The sequence below is a fragment of the Orcinus orca genome, chromosome 1 (genome assembly GCF_937001465.1).
Source record: "Orcinus orca chromosome 1, mOrcOrc1.1, whole genome shotgun sequence".
Classification (NCBI taxonomy): Eukaryota; Metazoa; Chordata; class Mammalia; order Artiodactyla; family Delphinidae; genus Orcinus; species Orcinus orca.
This window is the reverse complement of record NC_064559.1, coordinates 167,570,951-167,591,184: the sequence shown is the minus strand read 5'-3', so window position 1 is coordinate 167,591,184 and position 20,234 is coordinate 167,570,951. Positions and strand designations below refer to the sequence as shown.

General features: G+C 50.5%; 1 protein-coding gene across 1 annotated transcript; it reads right to left on the bottom strand.

Moving 5' to 3' along the window:
* Positions 1-10,555: 10,555 nt before the first annotated feature.
* Positions 10,556-19,528, bottom strand: LDLRAD1 (low density lipoprotein receptor class A domain containing 1). Its single transcript, XM_004273823.1, has 6 exons — positions 19,508-19,528; positions 18,953-19,004; positions 16,239-16,367; positions 13,785-13,922; positions 11,906-12,034; positions 10,556-10,704 (listed from the first exon to the last, which is right to left on the bottom strand). The coding sequence occupies exons 1-6, from the start codon at positions 19,526-19,528 to the stop codon at positions 10,556-10,558; spliced, it is 618 nt and encodes a 205-aa protein (XP_004273871.1).
* Between the last annotated feature and the right edge of the window lie 706 nt (positions 19,529-20,234).

The window sequence follows — 20,234 nt, the reverse complement described above, 5'->3', positions numbered from 1 at the left end:
ACTATAAACATTATAGTTTTGAGAAAACTTATAGTTATGAGAAAAATTAAAGGCGAACTAATAAAGGGAGATATGTAATCACAGGTGAGAAGACTCAACAATGTTAAGATGTCAGTTCTCCCCAAACTTGATCTGTAATTTCAATGCAATCTCAATCAACATTCGAGCAGAACTTTTCTATAGGAATTGGCAAACTGATTCTAAAATTCATATGGAAATGCAAAGGAGCTAGAATAGCCAAAACAGCTTTGTGGGGGTAGGGAAATGGTAGGAGGACTAACACTACCTGATTTCAAGGCTTATTGTAAAGCAACGGGAATCATGACGATGTGATATCGGCAACAAGACTGACAAATAAGTCAATGGAACAAATAGACCACAAATATATGAATTACCGTTTTTTTCTTAACGTAGATGCAAGAAAAATTCAATAAAGGATCGTCTGGGCTTCCCTGGTGGCACAGTGGTTGAGAGTCCGCCTGCCGATGCAGGGGACACGGGTTCGTGCCCCGGTCCGGGAAGATCCCACATGCCGTGGAGCGGCTGGGCCCGTGAGCCATGGTCGCTTAGCCTGTGCGTCCGGAGCCTGTGCTCCGCAAGGGGAGAGGCCACAACAGTGAAAGGCCCGCGTACCACAAAAAAAAAAAAGGATCGTCTTTTCAACAAATAGTGCTGGAACAATTGGATTCCATGTGTGAAAAGAAAAACAAAAAGAATTTTGATTCATTATTTGCACCATATAAAAAATGAACTCAAAGTTGATCACAGACCTAATTTAAAAACCTAAAACACCAAGGTTGTCTCATAACTGCAGAGAGGTCAGGACAGATGTTCAGCTCTGTGAAAAGACTCTGAAAGCACTCATGGACTTCCCAGAAGCCTCTTCTTCCAGATGTGATATGTATTGGATAGCCATTCCAAATAGGAAATACTGATACTTTAAGCAGTTTGTTTAGGCTATACTTACAGTTCTATCTAGGTCACAGCAGAATACCCCTACTGCAACTACACACCGAGTATCTGATTCCAAAACAGAGTAATTCAACATGGAGGATGAGGCATTGGAAACTTCTGGATTCTTTTTCTAGGCTTTAAAAATGCTTTACTGAACAAGTCTAATTACTCTATTTCTTTGCCAGAATTTCACCACTGGTTAAATGAATTCAGTAGCATTCACTTCAAAGTAATATTTTGAAGTTCAATTAATGAATGTCTTATTTATAAATCCTTACAAAGAATTGTTTGACTTCAAACCTTCAGGATGAAACCAAATTGAACTTGAATATTTTTTTGCCAGTTGCTTTTCAGATAAATGGTCTCTTTTTTCTCCCTGTGGAGAAATCAGCATAAACACTATTGGAATTTATCTAAACAAAAGAATGGAGCATTGTTAACATTCCATGATAAAATGGAATTTTTATTGGAAAGGGAAAAAAAAACCCCTAAAACTATAAACCTTCTAGACGAACATATAAAATAAAATCTTTGTGACCTTGGGTTAGGCAATTATTTCTTAAATACAACACCAAAAGCATGATCCATAAAAGAAAAAATTTGATAAATGGGACTTCGTCAAAATAAAAAACTTTTGCTTTTTGAAAGACACTGTCAAAAGAATGAAAAGACAAGCCATAGACTGGAAGAAGTATTTGCAAATCATTATATGATAAAGGGTGTGTGTATTCAGAGTATATAAAGAGCTCTCAAAACCCAACAATCAAAAAACAAGCAATCTAATAAAATTTTAAAATATTTACACAAACCTTTCACCAAGGAAGATAAGCACATGAAAAGATGCCCAACATCATTAGTCATTGGGGAAATGCAAAGTAAAATCACAATGAGTTGCTACCACACACCTATTAGAATAGCTAAAATTAAAAATACAGATTATACCAAGTGTTGACAAGGATATAGGGCAATTCAACTCTCCTACTCCAATGATGGGAATGTAAAGTGATACAACCACGTTAGAAAACAAGTCGTTTCATAAAAAGTTAAACATACACCTACCACATCCAGCCATTTACTTTCCAAGATAAATGAAAGCCTATGTCTGTTGCAGGAAGGGAGACCCCTTTCAGGGCCCAAGAGTGGGCTCGAATACTCAGAAATGAATTGTCCAAGGAGACACACATGCTGACAAAGCAAGAGACTTTATTGGGAAGGGGCACCCAGGTGGAGAGCAGGAGGGTTAGGGAACTCAGGAGGACTGCTTTGCCACGTGGCTCACAGTCTCGGGTTTTATAGTGATGGGATTAGTTTCCGGGTTGCCTCTGGCCAATCATTCTGACTCAGGGACCTTGCTGGTGGCACACGCATCGCTCAGCCAAGATGGATTCCAGTGAGGAGGATCTGAGAGGTTGGTAGGACGTATGGACTGGCTTCTCCTTTCTCCTTTTGACCTTTTCCGGATTCTTCCGATTGGTGGTGGCTTGTTAGTTCCGCATTCCTTACCAGGACCTCCTGTGGCAAGATAACTCTAACGGTTGCTGTGGTGCCTGGCCAGGGTGGGCGAATTCAGTCAGTGGTTCCCCTAACATGACCATGTAAAGACTTGTGTATAAATGTTCAGAGAAGCTTCACTTGTAATAGCCCAAACTTGGAATAACCTAAAATCTATTAACAAATGAATGGATAAGTGAAGAATGCATTTCTTCAGCCTGGAATTCAAAAATCATGGTACATGCACACGATGGAATACTACTCAGCGATGAAAAGGAATGACTATGGGCATGCTACGACATGGATAAATCTTTATATGTTTTTTTTTTGGCTGCACCTCTCAACATGTGGGATCTTAGTTCCCCAACCGGGGATCGAACCCATGCCCCCTGCAGTGGAAGCTCAGAGTCCTAACCACTGGACTGCCAGGGAAGTCCTTGGATAAATCTCATAATAGTTATTCTGAATGAAAGAAGTCAGAGAGGCCAAAAAATAAGAGTATATGCTGTATGATTTCACTTATATAACATTCTAGAAAAGTGAAAACTAATCTATACTGACAGAAAATCAGTGGTTGTCTAAGTATGGGAGTGAGGATCAGGGCGGGGTGAGAGTGAAGGATTCCCAAGGGACACAAGAACTCTTGAGGGTGACGCACATGTTCACTGTGGACATGAAACTATGTGATAGTTTCATGGGTATTTATCAATACATATGTCAAAACTTATGAAAGTGTACATTTTAAATATGTGTAGCTTATTGTTTGTCAATTATACTTCAATGAAGCGGTTTTAAAAAAACTCACTGAACTATATACACTTAAGATCTGTGTATTTCACTCATGTAAATTACAACTCAATAAATGTTTTTTTAAAAAAATGGAATCAAAGAAATCGCTTCTACCTGACCTGGAGTTGCTGGGTTACCCTCAGAATCTCAGTGACAGCTACCAGGCAGTGCCAGTTTGGGCTGGTCCCTTCCCTCTCTGCCTCTCTGAGAAGCAATGTCCTCCTATCAAAAGTCTGGCTGGGCTCTGAGCTCCTCGCCAGTTCTCTGATGTCTGTGGTTTCGTTAGTCTAAGGATGAATGGAGAGTCCCGGGAAATGGTGATGGCAGAAGGTTAAACCAGACCAGATTTCCAGTCCAAACCCTGCGGTGAAGCCTGAGTCACTTTAATTTCCATTCATCTGTACCTGCATGTTTGCACAGCAAAGAACCTGTTGTACTTAAGGTACTGATTTTGGAGCAAAGACCAGGGAGGCTGGGAGATGGCAAATATTGACGCTCTATACCTAAGTTCTCTCTGCAGGCTGTGGCATTAAATCCCCTGCTCTGCTGATGTGAACCAAGGGAGGGGCCTGGCTGGCTGCCCTGGGCTCTGTGTCTTCCTGGACCTAGCTTATGGAATGCTGTTTGGGAGGTTGCTATGGCACCTGCTTCTTTGTGAAAGGAAGAACCAATAAAGCAGAAGAGAACAAACACCGTTCTTCTGCCAGCACCAGCCACCTCCTGTTCACAGGCTGCCTCCCCCCGGCCTGGACTCCAGCTTCCTCTTCTAGGGAGTCCTGGCTAAGAAAGAGCGAGCCATCAAGGAGTGGGGATGGTGGGCTCTGGGTTTGAGCCTATCAAGCTTTGATCCTGACTCCACCCTTTAAAAACTGTGTGATCTTCGCCAAGCGACTTCATCTCTCTTAGCCCCTGTGAGGTACAAATAACCAAACCAGGTTCCTGGAATGGTTGTGAGGATAAGTGAAAATGGGATACAAGAGCTAAGACATGTACCAAATGCTCACTAAATATTGCCTGATAATATTTGTGAACAGGGACTGTTGCCTGCCGGTGCAGTAAAAAAAGAATGTTGCCCACCATCCCAATCCTATAAAGATCAAGCCATTAGGTACGGCAACCTCCCACCAATGGTGTACCCTGAGGGGAATTCAGGATGGAGAAAAACAGGAAGCATTCTGTGCTTTGAATTAAGATACATATGTAAAGAATAATTTCAATGAACGCAGATCCTTTCATTTTTCCATACATAGAAAAGTGCCAACATCTTTCATTTTTGATGTCTGCTCTTTGTGATTAGCAGTAATCTTTTGGTGTTAGACTACATGTTTTTGTTTTTTCAGCAAAAACCTCCTATATATCCTGGTTCCTCCCTTCCCTCTTCAGAGCAGTTCCTAGAACTGTCTGGGAGGCTGTCTCCTGGGCTATAGTCCTCAGTAAGGTCCCTGGATACAACTTAACTTGCAACTTTTAGTTGTGCATTTTTCTTCTGTTGCCATATTCATTAAAGGCCCTCTCTTTTCTTCTGCTTGAAGCTTTACTGTTTCCCAGTGGCATTCACCTTTTGGACATCACCTTTCCCCCTAATGCCTGCAAAGTAGTTTGATCATGACATCCTTATTCCTGCTGTACAGAGGAGAGCCTTCTTTGCAGCCTCTCCTCAGACGGAGGAATCATATGTGTTTCTCCTGCTGAATACCTCGGCCAGAACCCGGAATCCAAGACTCTTCCTCACACTCCAGCCATGGGGGCAACTTCACGTGCCCTTAGGTGCCCCTCTTCCACTGGCCCCTGTGGCTCTTCAGCCTGGTCTGCCCTGTCCCTGGCTCCTTCATCACCCTGCTCAGACTTCACTGCCACTGGAAGCTTCCCAGACCTCCTGAGACATAGCATGAAATAACCAACTGCCGTGGCTAAGTGCCCAGACTCCTGGTGTTGTCAAACCCAAGTCCATGTGCCTGAGGCACAGTGAGGCCAGACAAACGGAAACAGAGTTTGGAGCAGAGAAAGGTTTATTTCAGGGCCAAGCAAGGAGAACAGGCAGCTTATGCTCCAGACCCAAACTCCCCAATGGCTTTCAGGGGAGCATTTTTTTTTTTTTTTTTTTTTGCGGTATGTGGGCCTCTCACTGTTGTGGCCTCTCCTGTTCCGGAGCACAGGCTCTGGACGCGCAGGCTCAGCAGCCATGGCTCACGGGCCCAGCCGCTCTGTGGCATGTGGGATCTTCCCGGACTGGGGCACGAACCCGCGTCCCTTGCATCGGCAGGCGGGCTCCCAACCACTGTGCCACCAGGGAAGCCCCAGGGGAGCATTTTTAAAGGCAACATTTGGGGGTGAAGGCTGCAGGATTCATGACTTTCTTCTCATTGATACGTTGTGAAGTAGCAGTGTGGTGTTTTAGGAATCCTAATCATCAACTTTCTGGTTCCGAACAGTCTGGGGTCTAGTGCTTGTGCTCAGCAGGTAGTCGCCATCCTCCACCTGAGTGCTTGGGGGCTCTCAGTTCCTGTAGAACAACTTAAAGATATGCAGCAGATTGTTACGTATATTCCTTGAGGAGGAACTAGGACTCTGTTTTCACTAAACTATTATCATTACTTTTCTTGTTTAACTGCTTTTCCTTTGTTTCTATATTCCCACACATCCCTAGTTAGTAACTGCTGGAGTCTGCTCTTTGGAACTCAGGGAAGGCCTAGGAGACTAAGCAAGAAATGAGGGGGCGGGGCATGGAAAGGGTCCCCCCCCCCTTCCTGGGAGGCCCTGCAGGGTTCTTCTCAGTTTCCCTGGCTCTCCCCTTACCAGCCATACACACTTGCACAAGCTGCCTGGCCTCTCTAAGCCTCGTAGAAACACAGTACCACCCTTAGAGCCTTGTTGGAGGATGAGAGGTAAAGCTCCTACTTAGCATAGTGCCCGGCTCACAGTAAGAGCTCAGCAAGTGCCAACCGTGCGCACCTAGAAAGCTGGCTTCTGGTCTTCCCCCTGCTATTGACACGCTGAATGGACTCGGGGAAAGTTGGTCTCAGCTTTGGTTTCTCCATCCTGTAAAACGAAGAATCTTAACCCCATGGGCCTGTTAGGGAACCGTGGACTGAAACCGCCTGCCTTGGCCAGACACGGTGATAACTACTCATGGGTTGTCTCACAACAAGAGGTCCCACCAGGAAGGACCCTGAGTCAGACCAAATATGGGCCAAGCAAGATGACTGGCCAGAGACAACCCTGAAATTAACCCTATTACCATAAAACCTGAGACCGTGAGCCACGTGGCAAAGCTGTTCTCCTGGGTTCCCTTACTTTCCTGCTCTCCGCCCAGGCGCCCCTTCCCAATAAAGTGTTTTGCTTTGTCAGTATGAAACCGTGCACCTCAGACTGGGACGTGAACCCATGTGCCGGGACTCGAACCCTGCCAAAACCCAGATTGGGACTTGAACCCACACTGCCGGGACTCAAACCCAGCCAAAACCCATAGTATTCCAACTGAGATCACACACCTGGTTTCAGGACTTAATGAAGCTCAGCTTCTTGATGTCTCATCGCAGAAAGAATTCAGTGAGAGACAAAGTAATAAGTAAGAAGTGGATTTATTTAGAGAGAAACACGCTCCACAGACAGAGTGTGGGCCATCTCAGAAGGTGAGAAAGGCACTATGGTATGGGGGTGTCAGCTTTTATAGGGCTGGGCAATTTCGTAGGCTAATGAGTGGGAAGAGTATTCCAGCTATTTTGGGAAGGGGCGGGGATTTCCAGGAATTGGGCCACCGCCCACTTTTTGATCCTTATGGTCGGCCTTGGAACTGTCATGGTGCCTGTGGGTGTGTCATTTAGCTTGCTGATGTGTTACAGTGAGCGTATACTGAGGCTCAAGGTCTAGTGGAAGTTGACTGGTCCTCCATCTTGGACCCATTTGGTTCTAATCAGTTTACGTCATGTCCTTGGGCTATGGCGTTCTTTGAAAGGTTGTGCCCTAACCCCTTCCCTCCTATTTCAAGTACACATGTCTCCTCAGACAATTCATTTCCAAGTGTTAGACAAGAGGCCGACTCTCAGGCCCTGGAAGGGGTCCCCTTCCTGCAACAGGCCCATAGATGGGCTTGGTAGGGAGGGGAGGGCAGAATTATGTGCAACCCGTGGTGCCAGTGCCTCTGGGCATTTTTCTGAGAAAACCACAGCCCAGTGAAGAAGCCCAGGAATGGATGACCACTGAGGTCTCCCTGTCTCTCTCGCGGGGACCAACTGCAGCACCACCAGCCCCTGGCAGGAACTGGGCCTCTCCTACACCTGAACCACCGAGGCTGACTGATCTTGAAACAGCAGGGAAGTGGGCAGGGCACAACCTATAATAGAATGACATAGCCCTTGAGGATACAACAAACACTGGTTAGAACCGTTAGGTCCAAGATGGTGGAAGAGTCAACTTCCAGTGGACCTTAAGCCTCATCATACACTCATTGTAATATATTAGCAAATGCTAAATGACACACCCACAGGCACCATGACAGTTCCAAGGCTAACCATAAAATGTCAAAAAGTGGGCGGTGGCCCAATACCAATCTCTGCCCGTTTCCCAAAATAGTTGGAACAATCCTCTCATTCGTTAGCCTATGAATTTACCCAGCCCATAAAAACTAACCACCCCATATTTCGGGGCCTCTTGCCTTCTGAGATGGCCCACACTCGTCTGTGGAGTGTGCTTCTCCCAGGGCCATTCTCAACTTTTGAGATGGACCACATTCTGTCTATGGAATATGTATCTCTCTAAATAAATCCACTTGTTACCTATCACTTTGTCTCTCACTGAATTCTTTCCGCCAAGAGACATAAAGAACCTGAGTTTCGTTAAGTCCTGAGACCAGGTATGCGATCCCAATGAAAAGACAGCAGGTTCAAATCCCAATGTGAGTGGTGCAGTTTCAGCATGAGCAAACATAGGCTCCCTCTTCCTTGGCCTCTCCCCAGTGACCTTGTTTTCAACAACTGATGCTCAGGGTGTCAGGAACATGTTGGTATTTGAATGCTGGAATGAGTTTCTGAAACTTTTCTTGTTCCTCAGGGGTCAGTCAGCTCAACTCTCTTGTCCTCTCTCAGGCTTCGGGGCCCCTGCTGTCCTCATTCTCCCTACTTCCCTGCCCCCCCCCACACACATGTTCCACCAGTAAATAGCCCTTGATCATCCTCTCTTCTCTGCCCACTTGGTCATGCCCTGGCATGTTCTTGGACTTTTGTAATTAAAGGTCACTAGCTCCAGGTGACTTCCAGATGACACCCACTGCCCTTAGGATGAAGTGTGATGCACTATGCCCTCCAGGATCGTGTCCTTGCCCACCTCCTCACCTCCTACTGTTCTATTGCTTTGGCCATGTGGCCTGCTGGGCATTCCCACGCCTTTCTTCCTGAGGCCCCTCAGCCGGAAATGCCTTCTCCTCCACCTGTACCACTGGAAATTCTCCTGCCCTCCAGAGCCAGCCCAAATGCCCCTCCTCTGGGAAGGAGCGGCTGCTCTGGATCAGTCTTCAGAACCAAGGATGCCCTGAGTGTGCCCGTAGTACCTCACTTGTGCTGCACTTGGAAAGAAACTCAGCCGAAGATGCCAGAGCCCACTGCTGAGCCTCCCCCAGGCAGGATCGCTGAGGCATCCCGTTCCGGGAACTGATCTTCAGGTCATCAGAGCCCCAAACACGATTGTGTCCTGGCTCCCGAAGGCCCCTCCTTGGCGCCTTCAGCCCAGCCTTTTCTGCTGTCCCACCCCGCCTCCCAGTGTGAGGTGCCTCCTCCGTGGGACCCTGTGATCCTCCAGTGTTGGACCCAGGCCTGCTCACTCCTGGGTGCCTGGCGCCCGGCTTGGCACAGAGCAGGCGTACAGAGACTGTTTAGTGTGTGAGTGAATGAATTAACGTGGCAGTGAATGAACTAGAGCTCACCTGTCTCTCTTGGTGCCCATATTTATTTCAAAACTCACGTGAGACTGATACACAGAACTGATTTTTATTAATTTCCAGTGGGGATATGTCCGTCTCCCTCAACAGGCATCCCTTATTGGCCAGATTCCAAGTCCATCTTTCAGAATAAGAGTGGGACGCTTTCTGACCCTCAAGCTACCTTTTTATTTGTTTTTGTTTTATTTTGCGATACGCGGGCCTCTCACTGTTGTGGCCTCTCCCGTTTCGGAGCACAGGCTCCGGACACGCAGGCTCAGTGGCCATGGCTCATGGGCTCAGCCGCTCCACGGCATGTGGGATCTTCCCGGACCGGGGCACAAACCCGTGTACCCTGCATCGGCAGGCGGACTCTCTACTACTGCGCCACCAGGGAAGCCCCAAGCTACCTTTTTAAATACACGACAGAGACTCTGCCTCCACCCTGGCCAAGATAGAGTCACACTGGTAGATGGAAAGACTTTGGGGTTGGGACACCATGGGTGGTATTTGAGTCCCAGTTCCAGCCCTTACTCTGCTGTATGATCCTGGTTATTTCTCCCTCTGGGCCACAGTTTCCTCATCTGTTTAATGGGGATATCCATCCTTGCCTGCCTGGGTGCTGTGAAGCTGGAAATGTATGCTGAGAAACAACTCCTTCACTCAGGCTCTGAAACCAAAATACAATCCCTACTTGAAGGAACCTGGGCTGTTTTGTTGGGCAGCTGGTCACGGGGTGAGGATGGGAGTGGTTGGGAAGAGAAGAGATGGACGGGGGGTGGGGGAGGGGCTCCTCAAGCTGTTCTTCCTACAGCTCAGAGCTTCCTGGGGTGGCTTCCTAGGGGCAGGATGACAAGTACCCCGTCTCATGCGCATTTCATGTGATCCATCAGTGGGACCTGCTAGGATTACTGAGCTGAGAAAACACTGAGGCTGCATCCAAGCCCAGGAATATCTGCCTTAGGTACCAAAAGGGCAGGAAGTGGCATATACTTCATATATGTGCCATCCATAAGGGCTAAATTCTCAGCTTGGTGTTTAAGCCCAAGACTTATCTTTTCTCCAAGGGGTGACAAGGTCAGTATCTGCAAGCCTGTCTTGGAGTGGAGGAGCAGATTTCCTCTGTGCAGCACCAGAGGCAGGCCTCCGATCATGGAAGCGTATTCCCTTCGTCTTTGTTAGGAGTTGCCTAACATGGTAGTGAGCTCCCCGTCACTAGAAGAATTCAAGCAGAGGCTGAAAAACTTGAAAGCAGGAGAGGCAATTCCTATTCAGAGACAACTGTGTGTAGATCCCACTACATGATCTCGAAGGCTCCTTCCTGCCCTTGTGTACTTGGATTCATAGCACATGTGACAGGTTATCAGTGCCATTCCAAACCAGCCTCCCACTCTGGCCTGGGTGACCCATTCAGGGTCCAGGACAGGAGTACTCATCAGACCAGTCAGAGCAGTGCTGCACGTGATCACGGCAGAGGCTCCTGGGGATACAGCTGCAATATTTGAAGACGGTCGAGGGACAGCGCCACCAGCCAGGGCCGCAGGGCGGGCACACAGTCACTGGGAAGACAGAAGAGCAGCTGCTCTGTCCTGGAATGCCCCATGCACCAGGGCACTCTTTAGCTCTGAAACCTACCATTGCCTCCACAGCCCTGCCCCATCTGACATGGGTTGACTATATTCCTTATTTCCCTGGAGAAGAGAGAATCTAGACTCCCCAACTCATAGGCTGTGCGACCTCAAGCAAGTCTCTCTGTCTGAATCTCAGTTTCCTCATGTGCTCAAGGTTGTTATCAAGGAAGATGGGCAAAGTGCCAGGCCGACAGTCAGTGTTCAGTTACTAGTGGGCGCATATAGTCTCCCATCCTTCTCTCTCACCTTGATTCGGTCCCACCAGCCCATTTATGATTCCCTGAGGGCACCTCGCAGACCTCCCTCCTTTGCCCTGGACCCTGGGCCTCCAGTATTCTTCCCTGCACACCCAGCCTCTGCCTGTTGAAACCCTGTCCATTTTTTAAGGCCTGCTTGAATACTGCGTCTTCTGGAGAAGTCTCCCTTGATGATTACTTCTCCTATCCACCCCCTCCACAAAAAAACCTCTCCAGGACCCCAGCACTTCCTTTTGGCATCATCATGATGTGAGTCCTGGGGGTGGGACATATGTTTGACTCCTGACTGTGCCCCAGCAGAACCTGGCACCAGGCCAGCCCCCAACAGTGCTCAGAACATGTTTGTGGGTTGAACACTGGGGAAGAAATTGAAAGGAAACTCTGGAGCAGTGAAAGAACTCGTCTTAGAGTCAGGAAACCTGGGTTTACACCCAAGCCCCCTTCCTATCACTCATCATATTAAGTCACTTCTGGTCTCAGTTTACCTACATATAAACTGGGGCCAGCGATTCCTGCCTTCCTTTCCTCACAGGGTTGTTGGGTGGTGCAGAGAAGATGAAGGAAGCCCAGGTTCAAACCCCGGCTGGGCCATGAACATACTCTTTACATGACTGCCCTCTGGGTCCCAGTTTCCTCATCTGCGACCCTGAAAGCAAGTTTCCCACCACAGAAGAATAACTCTCCAGAAGGAGCCCCTTGGAGTGGTAGTGAGCACCCTACCACTTGAGGCATTCAAGGAGGAGTGGAAGACTTCTTCCTAGGATGCAAGAAGGGGATGCAGGGGGAACTTTGGAGATTCTCTCTGTTTAACTTCTGCCCTCTGGCCACTGCCTGGCCACCTGCCCCAGCCAAGCTTGTGCCCAGACCCCTACCTGGGCTCAGTTCATCTGAGCAGTCCCCACAGTTGTTGATCCCATCACACTTTTGGTCTGAGTAGATCCAGGAAGCGGGGTCTCCGCAGTGAGCCACGAGGAAGCCCGGGAAGCTCTGGGGTGTGTCTCCTACAGAGGGAGAGATGAGGCAGGAGGAAGTCCACATCTGGCTGCAGCTGCCTCAGGACTATCTGGAGGTGGATTGTCCTGGCCACCCTGGCAGCTGTCAAACTCGGGGTCACTGCCCATCTATCCCGGAAGGGCAAAAGGAGGTTTCTTGGGGAGGAGGTCGTCAAGGAGAGAGGAGGGTTCTTTCCCTGTTCGCCAAATAGAATGCCCAGAGCCACTTCTCCCTTCTCAGCTCTTGCGCCTTCCCACTCCACACCATTGCTTGCTTTATTCCTCCCTCCAGAAAAGTCCTCCTTGACACTTGTCCAAAACCATTCCACCTGCAAGTCCAGGTTCAAGTTCCTTCACCTCCAGGAAGCCTCCTCCAACTGAAACATAACAAGAATAAATATGAAGGCTTGCACTTGGGTCCCAGAACTCAGGGAATGTGGGATCACATGCTTTGTGAAAGAGAGTCAGAGTATCTTTCTTGAAAGTGGGTTCTGTGTTAGACAGCAGTGTGACAGGTATACCAAAAATTAACACAAACTCAGGCCACATCATTAGAGGTATAACCCAGACTTGGGAGGGGAAAAGCCTTTGTACCTTGGACTCACCAGAGCCAGCCAGGAGTGTCATGGATGCTTCTGGGGCCAGGCCAGGGAGAGGGACATGGGCATTTGGTATGTGTTCTGTAGAGTGCTGGTGGAGTGGGGAAGACCAATCATAAGGGGGTGACTGGGAGTTCAGAGGGTGGCCCGGGTAAGAGGACACTCATAGGAGACAAGAAAACAATCTCCAAATCCCTGCAGTGGCATCATCATGGGAGACAGATTGAAATGTGGTTCTTGGGGGGCAGGGGTTAACGAGAGGGCAGAGTTGGAACCAACCAAGGATGCTACTGGTAGGCAGCTCTAAACTCAGTACGAGGGAGACGTTCCCATGGAAAAACCAGGCAATGACGGGAGCAGCTGCTTCAAACTGTAGTGAGCTTCCCATCCTGGGAGTGTGCAAGCAGAGGCAGAGGGGATTTGGGCATGAGCTGGGACATGGACTAGATGACCTTTAAGATCTCTTCTGGTCTTGAGGGTCCATGATGCAATGACCCTTCCCCCGTAAGCTACCCCATCCCACCACTCCGACTCACCAGGCTCTCTCCCTCCTCTGTGGCAAGTGCCACGCTCCTCTCTTGAGAACTGTCAGGTCTCTAAGGTCTGGGACCAGACCTTCCCATTCATTCACTCATTTCATCATTTATTCAGCAAATCATTCTCGATACCTCTCTGTGCAGTGCCCTGCACCAGGCACTGGGCCCCAATATCAAGCAGATTAGGTTTGCCCCATAGGAGTTCACAGTCTGATGGGGGTGGCAAACATGCCAACTGAGAGTGACAACCAGTGTGACTAGGGCTGGGGTGCAGGGAAGCACAGGATTTGTGAGAGCCCAAACGAGGGAACGTAATTTAGTTTGGGTGTCAGGGAAGGCTTCCTGGAGGAGGTAGCACTTGAAATCTGCCTTGAGGGCTGTACACAGGTTCTCTGGACATGGAGATGCACAGAGTGGAGGCATCTCCTAGTGTGGGTACATGTGTGTGCGTGTGAGTGGGACAGGGCGGGGGAAGATGTTCCTGGCTGAGGGCAGCATTTAAGCAAAGGCCTGAGGACATCAGGGTACCTGGTATGTTCAGGGGTGGTCGAGCTTCAGTATGACTGCAGGGAGAGCTGGAGTTGGGGGAGGCAACTCCCAAGGGGCCCTGGAGTAACTACTCACGGCACAAGGCCTCCTCCTCGTCCTCGCCGTGGGCACAGGTGTGGACGCCATCACAGACCCTGCTGGCTGGGATGCAGCTCCTCCGGTCGTGGCATAGGAAGCCCGTCCTGTTCATCTGTGTCACACAGGGCTGGGCCCCTGAGTGGGCAGGGCGAGCCCCGGAAGGGTCAAGGGTGGTGTTTACAAGGGCATCACCAAGTTCTCCCCACTGAGCCCCACCTGAGCTGGGGTGAGAGGCTGGGGCCGTGGGGAGGACACTGGGCTCAGCGTCAGAGATGGGGTCCAAGCCCCAGCTCAACCACTTGCCAGCTGTGTGACCACGGGCAAATGACCCAACCTCTCTGTGCCTCAGGTTCCTTTCTGCAAGATAGGGATCATAGCACACACCCCACAGGACAGTTGGCGAGATTACATAAAAGCCTCTGTGTCTGGGCTTCCCTGGTGGCGCAGTGGTTGAGAGACCGCCTGCCGATGCAGGGGACACGGGTTCGTGCCCCAGTCTGGGAGGATCCCACATGCCACGGAACGGCTGGGCCCGTGAGCCACGGCCGCTGAGTCTGCGTGTCCGGAGCCTGTTGCTCCGCAACGGGAGAGGTCACAACAGTGAGAGGCCCGTGTACCGAAAAAAAAAAAAAAAGCCTCTCTGTTTGAATAACCCTAGAGAGAATGCAGAGAAAGTCATGGTTTATTGAATGACTGTCTCACGGGAAGTTCCTGAGGACAGTGCTCAAGTCAGGGAAGTGGCTTTCACAGTGGGGCTCCTGGTGCAGGTGAAGGTGTCAGAGGCAACGTCCTGGGGCTGGCTGGGGACCGTTATGCCACAATCCCTTACATCTGGGACAACTTTACGGGCTGCAAAGCACCTTCACATTTTTATTCTATTGTTTCCCCAAAAACCTCTGTGAAGTGTCATCATTAGCCCCATTTCCTAGATGAGGAAAGTAAGACTCAGAGAGGTGCGACATGCCCGGCCACACGGCTAATAACCCAGGCTGCTGCCTCTGCTCTTTCCTGAGGCCAGGTCGCCTCCCCAGCGTCCAGGAATGGTGGGGACCATCTGAGTGTCTATCCTTCTGAGAGTCTGCCCTTCCATCCCACTGCGGGGAACACCCAACCCTGGGGCTTCCCCCAAAGAATTAGGGGAGAGAAACCAACAGACGGACTGGGAGGTCCGGCTCCGCAGGCTGTGCATGTGTACACACATGAGTGCAGGTTGGACGTGGGAGCGAGTTTGTGCCTGTGTGTTTGTGCACATGTGAACCACGGCTCATCTCCTGGAACTGCCTCAGCTAGTGTGAGGGGGCCGACCCTCAGAGACAGTTACATTGTCACACACACACAGCTGCTCACACAGACATACATCAATACACTCGCACATATACAGACGTGTACACACACGGGCACACACACACAGATATGTACCTGCATACACAGACATGTGCATAGATACCTGCACACACACGTACACGCACACATAAACACACAGACACACAGGTACATACATGCAGGCAGCTCCTTGCGTGCTCATATCTATCCCCAGTGCCCATGCTCAGGCATGTAGGGTACTGTGGATTTTACCCCCACTCCACCTGTCCCCTTAGCACCTCCTGCTAGGTGACAGAGCCATCTCTCAGAAAGGTAGGTCTGCTGACACCCTGCCCCCAGCTTAATCCCCGCCCATGGCTCTCTGGATGGTGACCTCCCTCCCCAGTGCAGCCTTTGAGGCCCTGGACCTCGGCCCCACCCACTGCTCTGTCCTTCGTGTCCACTGACCTTCTCCTCACATTTCCTCCCATCCCAGGGACTCTGCACAGGGTGTTCCCTGTGGTTTTCCTGCCACCCCTTCCACTAATCAATCCCACTTTCCCTTCATGCCTCAGCCCCCTTTCACTGCTCAAGGAGCCCTTCCTGACTCCTGGACTGGGTCAGAGCCCTGCTCCAGACTCTCAGAGCCCCCACTAACCCTGCCTTACTGTACTTATTGGATTAATATCCGCCTCACTCTCCAAACTGTTAGCTGCGTGATGCCAGGGTCGGTGTTGGGGCTCACCACTGAAGTCGGGCCTCAGGGATATGTTAGACAGGCCCCTGTCCTCTGTGGCAAAGGCAGACATGCAGATGGATGGCACCACCCAGGGTGAGCAGATTCGGGGAAGAGGAAGTGTGAGAGTTATGGGAGCTGAGACAAGGCTCCTAAACCAGGCAGGCAGGGAGGTCTTCCTGGAGGAGGTGGCATCAGAGCTGGGTCCTCTCAATAGCTCATGCTTATAGATGTGCAAATGGAAGCTCAGAGATGTGTATATGTCAGTGTCTGTGTGTGTCTGCACATGCACCCTAAGGAACTGTCCAAAAGTCATTTCATGGAGAAGCCAGGCAGGGTCAGTTTTCCCCCATCTCTCTGTGTCCCCCTCCCCTCCCAACAAGTCTGACCCACCCTCTCTTGCCCACCCTGACCTGGCGTGCGAGGTGGGGGTCCAAGGATGGCGACCAGGGCAATCAGGGCTGCAAGAGTTGCCAGCAGGAGCATCAGGAAGGCTGAGAGGCAGGCCCCTCGGCACGAGCAGCAGAAAGGACTCCGGTCTGCTGTGTGGGGTGGGAAACCAGTGATGGAGCAGCCAGTGCTGGGGCCCAGAGATTCCCTGCCCTGACTGCTACTAGTGGTCCCTACCCACTGGGGTCCTGGAGGCAGGACAGTCTTCCCTGGAGGAGAGGGCTCCCAAGCCCACCATTATGTTCTCGGCTCTGCCTGTGGGCCACCCCCACCAAACACCTGTCTCTGGCCCAGGTCCAGTTGCTGGTGAGTGGCAGTCAGGATGAGGGTCCCAGGTCTCTGCTCCACCCCCCTCACCCTCCTGTCCTTCCATGAGGCTGTCTCCTCAGGAGGAAGAGAGAGATGTACACCTGCGTATCAAGCCCCTACCATGGGGCAGAGACCAAAGCAGGCCCTTCATAGCCATTATTTGTAGTTTTCAAGACAACATTTATTTTATAAATGAGGAGACTGAGGCTCAGAGAAGAAAAGGTTCAGGTCACATTGTGTGGAGCTGGGATGTGAATCCACACCTATTTGCCGCCCAAATGGGTGCCCTTTCCACATGCCAACTGATTGCTCATTCTGGAGCCCGTCAGGATGCTGATTGGAATCCCAGCTACACCACTTTCCAGTTGGGCCACACTGAAAAGCCACTTTACTTCTCTGTGTCTGTTTCCTCAAGTGGAAAATGGGGGTCATAATGCCTACCTTAGAGTTGTTGAGCGGATTAAGCTAGGTATTGTATCAGAACAGTACTTGGGACATAGTAAGTGCTGTAAAGGTTTTAGCTACTATTCATGTTTACTGAGCATCTACTATGTGCTATTCTGTATCTGAAGTACTGTGGAAATAGGTGATGTCCTCCTCCTTTAACTGACTTCGATCCTTTCATATTTGCTTGCTTGTGAAATAATGAAACAAAGTCTTCTTGGGATCCTACTAGATGCCCTGCTCTGTAGAGGACACAAAAGCAGTCACAGCTCTGATCCCCTTGCCCTCCAAAAGCTTGTAGTTGCACTTAGAAGACAAGACGTAGACAGGTAAAAAGAAGAGTGTGGGCACTCCTGCTGTCCTCTGGGGCACAATTATCTCAGAGAGGGGGAAGGAGCAGGTCTGATGCATCTACGTCCCCAGGATCCAGCCTGGGGACATAGTAGGCAGGCACACAGTAGGTGCTTTCTGAATACTCTGATCTAGAGATCCAGGAAACAAGGGAAGGGCCCAATTCAGGTCAGTTCAGGTCATTTCCATATAATCCATTCACATTTCCAGAGCTGCCTACTCTGTACTCAGACTATACCTGTACACCAGCTGCTCACAGAGCCAGGTGGCAAGTGTGGTTAAGAAAGTGTGAACAAGGTGTCATGGTGCTTGAAGGAGGGTGGGATTTCCACAGGCAGGAGAGGGGAAGGTGCGAGGAGAGAGCACTCCAGGCAGAGAGCGCCTGGATGGCATATGGGGGACAGCAAGTGGCCCTGTGTGTCCGGAGCCTGGAGTGGGCATGCATTGGGAAGGGAGACGATAGCCGATTTATGCTGTAGGAGACGCAGCATAAATCTAAAACCTATATTCCCTGCAGCCTTAGTCCGTGGCTCCCTTGTAAACTCAGGTAACCAGGGAGACAGCGGGAAGGCTGGCAAGAAGCAGCATCCTGGTTGGCCAAGCAGCCAACTCCTCAAACATTTGTGCAGCACAGGCCGGGTGGGTGGGGTCACGGGAGAGCCTCGGGGCCCACGGCCAGATGAAGGCTGCACTTCAAAGCCTGAAAGCCCTTAGGTGCCGATGCCCCAGGGGACAGATGGGGAAGGGAGGCCATTTTCCCACATCATGCCCACCGTGAGCCAGGCTTGAAATAAACAAGCGCCAGTGTGGAGCAGCAAAGGCAACGGGGCTCTGCAACCAGAGGGACCCTGATTCGAATTTGAACCCTGCCTCCCTCCTCCCATCCGTGTGGGATCCCAGCTTGGCTGAGCTACCTTCACCTCCCTTCACCTCAGCTGCCTCATCTGTTATTGCCCCCTAAGAGGAGCCCCTCTCAGAGCTGTCCTGAGGGTTGAAACAGGCCCTGCGATGCCGGGCACATAACAGTAGCTACCTCTCTGGGGCTGTTTCCTTAAACGATCAAATGAAGGCCAAGATTGGAAACACGTAGCAGGTGCTTAATAAATGTGTTCTTTCCTTCCTTTATTTCACAGAGGTAAAGCAAACTGTCCTGGTCACAAGGTGAGCCAGTGGCCAAGAGCAGGTGCTAAGTAAGTGCGTAATCCTGCCTATTTTATCCCTCAGAGGTAAAGAGAATCACCAGGCCACCCTCTGAGCCAGGGACTCGACTCCAGAGCTCTTTCCTCTATAGGTTACCGGGGGCGCTGTATGTGGCTCTGTGCCTGTGAGGTGGGCAGCACACAGTAGGTGCTCCACACATGCTTGTGCAAGGAGAGAATGAACCACCCTGTTAAACAAATGGCTGTCATCATGGTTGGCCGGGATGCTGGGAGCAAGGGGACATCAGCAAGGGGACAGAGGTCTGAGAGAGCGGGAGCCTTAGGGAGCCCCCTTTGTGTCTCTGTAGCAACGGTCCAGCTTCAAGGGAGCCCCACGTTGGGGAGGGACTGGCCCCAGGCCCTCCGTCCTTTACCTTGCCTTCTGGGGAGGGCTTTGCTTCCAGCGGCAGCAGCATTGCCATCCCCCTGCCCAAGAGAACAGAGTGAGGGGTGGGCTGAGGTGAGGCAAGGTCCAGCCTCAGGGAGCCAGACTGAAAAGTCTTTCAGATGTGTCACCAAGAGCCTTGGGGGAAGCCACGGGCCCTCCCACTCCAGCATGCTGAATGCCCCAAACTCATCACGTCCACTTCACGTTCCCACACCCATGCCTGTACTGTGCCCTGGAAGGCCTTTTCCTCCACTGTCCACTTGGCAAACATTCATCCTTCAAACCAGCTCAGGCGGCTCCCCTTGGAGAGGATCCCCCTGATGTCCCCTCCCATAATGTCGATCGTTCTCTCCCTTGGCCTCTTCTCCCCTCCCAGCACTTATCACCTGAACCGTGTACCTGGTTCACCTGTTGGGTCCCCGTAGAGAGCCTCCAGGGTGGTGGAGGACCGGAGTCACCTCAGTGTCTCCCCTCTTTACTGCCCACCCTTAGCCTGAGGTTGGCTCCCCCTGGTCAGGAGCTGTCTCAGGGCAGCTCTTACCTGGGGGAAGATCTTGTTCATGTCTCCGGCTCCCGGCTCCAGTCTCCGGGCCCTGGGTGGGTGCAGAGAACTCAGCGCACGTTCCCTGCCTGTCACCAGGGGCAGCCTGGAGGAGGGATGACAGCAGGCCTCGCCTGGCCGCACCCTCCCTGTGGGCAGGCCCCTCCCAGGCTGCCTCCCAGGCTGCGGAAAGGGCAGCAGGGCCCTGCTCCTGCCTGGCCCTTCCCCACTCTACAGTCTGACAGCGACACTCCAAGGTTGGAGTTCTCATCCCCATGTTACAGGCGGAGAGTCTGAGGTTCATAGAGGGAGAAACTGCCCTCAAGTCACACAGTGTGTGTTTGGTGGGGGCATTAACCCAAGAATTTTTCAGCGTGATTTTTCCTCCACATCAATTATGAGACTGGAGGATGTCAGGCGCTGCAACTGCATGAAGATCCAGGCAGAAGTACCCAGGATTAACGTTCCAGTGGCTAAAAAGCAGGGGTCATTTTTTTTCATTGATGTTTGTTCAATTAAATATGTAACCTAGGTGGAAAGAATATGCATTTCCCACTAAAATTATAAAGCAAATATAATTTTAAATTATTTTCTTTAAAAAAGTGGCCATGTACTTTAAATTTTTCCGGAGATGATGCCTGTGATGGGGGAGGGGTGGGGGCAGGTTGCTTCCCTGAATAATGCCTTCTACCAATTCAGCTCATCCCTCTGCTGAGGAGACCAACAA